The sequence below is a fragment of the Octopus bimaculoides genome, chromosome 5, assembly GCF_001194135.2.
Source record: "Octopus bimaculoides isolate UCB-OBI-ISO-001 chromosome 5, ASM119413v2, whole genome shotgun sequence".
NCBI classification, from domain to species: domain Eukaryota; kingdom Metazoa; phylum Mollusca; class Cephalopoda; order Octopoda; family Octopodidae; genus Octopus; species Octopus bimaculoides.
This window is the reverse complement of record NC_068985.1, coordinates 118,665,954-118,669,527: the sequence shown is the minus strand read 5'-3', so window position 1 is coordinate 118,669,527 and position 3,574 is coordinate 118,665,954. Positions and strand designations below refer to the sequence as shown.

The 3,574-nt window shown below is 33.8% G+C and overlaps 1 protein-coding gene across 1 annotated transcript in view; it reads left to right on the top strand.

Annotated features, from left to right (window-relative positions):
• The window catches only part of LOC106882257 (vacuolar fusion protein CCZ1 homolog), a 28,454-nt gene that overhangs the window by 3,189 nt on the left and 21,691 nt on the right, over window positions 1-3,574 (top strand). The window contains exon 3 of the mRNA XM_014932868.2: window positions 2,551-2,641. Coding sequence (XP_014788354.1) covers window positions 2,551-2,641 — 91 coding nt within the window. The remainder of the gene's footprint in view (window positions 1-2,550; window positions 2,642-3,574) is intronic.

The following is a 3,574-nucleotide window of genomic DNA, read 5'->3' as shown; positions in this document are numbered from 1 at the left end:
GTAAAAAAATTGTCGTATTTCGGTAATTTCAACCAATCATTGACGTCTATTGAGGTGAAAACAATTATTGCCGTGGAATGTAAACAATGGTGTCATGGGATCTTTTCCCTTGAATAAAATTAGTGCCGTTGTTTGTCAACAACAACTATCAGCGGTATATATTTTGTTTGTCACTGTTATTTATGACATCGTTCGTGCGTTTGTACTGGTTTTAGCTTTAGGGTTTTAGGGTTAGGGTTCGGGTTTTAGAGTTAGGGTTAGTTTTAGGATTAGGGTTAGGGTTATGATTATTTTTGCCATAACCTCACTCATAACCATAACCCTAACCCTAAAACCCTAACCCTAACTCTAAAACCCTAACCCTAACTCTAAAACCTGAACCCTAACCCTAAAACCCTAAACCCTTACTAGGGAATAATGATATAATTAAACAGGGAATAACACACTTGACACCGGCAAAAAATTATTGTTTATAAAACAGCACTAACTGTATTCAGCTGAATAGACATCAGTGATTGGTTGAAATTACAGAAATACGACAACTTTAACATGAAATAACTTGCCATGTACAATTTTTTTTTAAGAAGGCTAAGAGAAAAAGTTGTTTTATATGACATATTCTACCAGTGTCCCAAGTTTGAAAGTGTTTCGTTAAGAAAACAAGTGTGGCCCGTCAAACCAAAAAGATCCGAAGCTTGTTTTCTAAACCAAGTAACTTTGCTTTCAGGGCAGATCTCTTAAAGTATAACCTCTGGTTAATCAAAGCTATGTGCATGTGTGTATTGTTGTTTGTCATCAGCATTTTTATGTCTGCTTTCCATGTTGGCATAGGTTAAATATCTTGACCAGATCTACCAGGCTGGAGGAACATTGATTTGCTCCATGTTCTCACTTTTGACATGCTTCCTGTGAATGGATTCCTTTTCTAATGTCAAAAAAGAAAAACACACACACACCCACACACTAACTACATAAATGGAAAAACAGTGATTTAGAGAATCATGGTAATACAGTTGGGAACAGGGTAAAAATATTTAAGAACGAAAATTACATTTTGACTTTAACCCTTTAGCATTTAAACCAGCCATACCCAGCTTAAATAAGCTACCTGTTTTATATTCTAACCCACCAAATCCAGGCTGTCACACATACCCTTCAATGTTATTCTAAAAATATACAATCACATCAAAATTTCAAAGTTATGAAATAATGCATGATTAATTAAAAACAATGTGAATGAAAAAGTATTACATTTGTCAATAATCTGAATGCTAAAGAGTTAAAACATTTAATAATCCAATATTTTGGACAAATATGTCCTTCTTCATAGAGTAAAGAGAAGAGAAAAATGGCTATGCTCGTTGGAGGTTTATGTCTGTATGATTTTATACCCACATACATACACACACATTAGTGTATAGTTTTTTTACTTTTAAAGATGCACAAACATGAAAGTGTACACAGTAACCATGTGTTAGAATGTAGAGTCTAATGTAGGTTTGTTAAGGTGTAAGATAAAGAGAAATTACATTCCCATATAACAGGTTCATTGCAGATGAGTGCAGTTGATTGCAAGATTTATTGAAGAAAATCATTGTTTGGTAGTGCAATCCTTGTTTTCCTTATACATAAATAACACATATACATGGGGGGGGGAGTGATGATTGCAAACAAGAAGTTGTCTTTCATACAATTGGTATTGCTTATTTACAATCCTCCATGAGAGCATGCCTAAGCTGTTCATTTTTCAGTAGACTAGGGGGAAAGGTTACCTTGCTTAGAAACATGGAAATTTGACTTTAGTAAGGTTTGAACTCAGAAAATAATGAAATAAAACACTTTCATAAAACTGAATGCTAACCCTATATATACAATTCTATATTTAAAAGATGAGAAATTATGTACATTATTTACATTTGACGGATATTTGTCCTCATCTTGTTTGTTGTTAACACATTTCGGCTGATATACCCTCCAGCCTTCATCAGGTGTCTTGGGGAAATTTCGAACCTGGGTTCTCATTCCTAAGGTATTTTTCGATATTATTATCATTATTATTATTCCACTGGTGTCATAATATTCAAGCCAGATGGTATTAGCTTTTAGTTTCTCTATATGTCTCCATTGAACTCTAATGTCAGCTCTGTAACAATTAGATAATATGGAGACATAGAGAAACTCCATCAAAAACTAGCTCGTCTTTCAAACCATCTAACTTTCCTGTGTAGATGTAGAGACTCAAAGCTGGCTTGAATATTATGAAACCAGTGGAATAATAATAATAATAATAATAATAATAATAATAATAATAATAACAACATCGGAAAATACCTTAGGAATGAGAACCCAGGTTCAAAATTTCCCCAAAGTACCTGATGAAGACTGGAGGGTATATCAGCCGAAATGTTGTGTTAACAACAAACAAGATGAGGACAAATATCCGTCAATTGTAAATAATGTAACCCTATATATATTTTCTAATTTCTTAAGTAAACTCATTTTCTTTTTTCAAATTCTAAATTCTGATTATCTTTTCCTCTTCATTTTCAGGACATTCACAGATAAACCTTGTAAAAGTCTACACACTCAAAAACATCGACAAATATTTCATGAACCTGAAGAAAATTTCTGGATGGTTGTGGTAAATTTATGAGTTTATTTTGTCCATTTTTGTTTTTTGTTTTTTTTTTATTTTTATGTTTCTCAAACTAGTTGGGGAACTTTTTGATACCAGCTCCCACATGCACATGAATGGTTATGTATTCCCTTTGTCATGGCATGTGCACCTTGATTTTGAGTAAAACATCAACTTTCAAATAGTGTTTGTTTGCTTGCAATCACCCTCCACGGAAGCATGTCCAAGCTATTCATTATTTGTTAGTCATGGAGGAAATATTACCTTGCTCGCAAACAAGTGAGGGTTTGTCACAGGAAGAGCATCCAACTGTGGAAATATTTGCTTCAAGAAAGTTTTGTCTGACCTGTGTGAGCATGGAAAATTGGACATTAAAATAATGATGATGATGATGGTAGTAGTGACAATAGCAGTGCTTTAAGTGGTGAGTTCCTGTCCTCTGTTACTTATTCTCAGTTACATAGAGATAGTACCATTTGAAAGGGAAAAGTCTTGGTCTCATACACTCTACACACACACACACGCACACAAAATAGTAGTGTTGATGACAGCATATGATGAATTGATCTCACTCAACAAGTTGTCAACTAATGTATTCTTTGAATGATCAAAGTTCACACACACATACATACATGTATATCCATGTTTGATTATCATTTAATATCATTTAACATCCATTTCTGTAGCTTCACAGGAATTAATTTGGTGACAGGGTTTTGACAGCTGAGTGTTCTTTTTGTTGCCAACCCTCACCTGTTTTGCAGGTCAGGAATTTCCATATTCCATAGATTTTTAAAAATCACAGTGACTCATTCTATCATAATATCAACACAGAATACAAACATCATCACCACTCAAAAATTAAGAAGCAAAAATTTAACATTCACGTACATTCATGTATACACACACACACACGCACACACACACACACACACACAC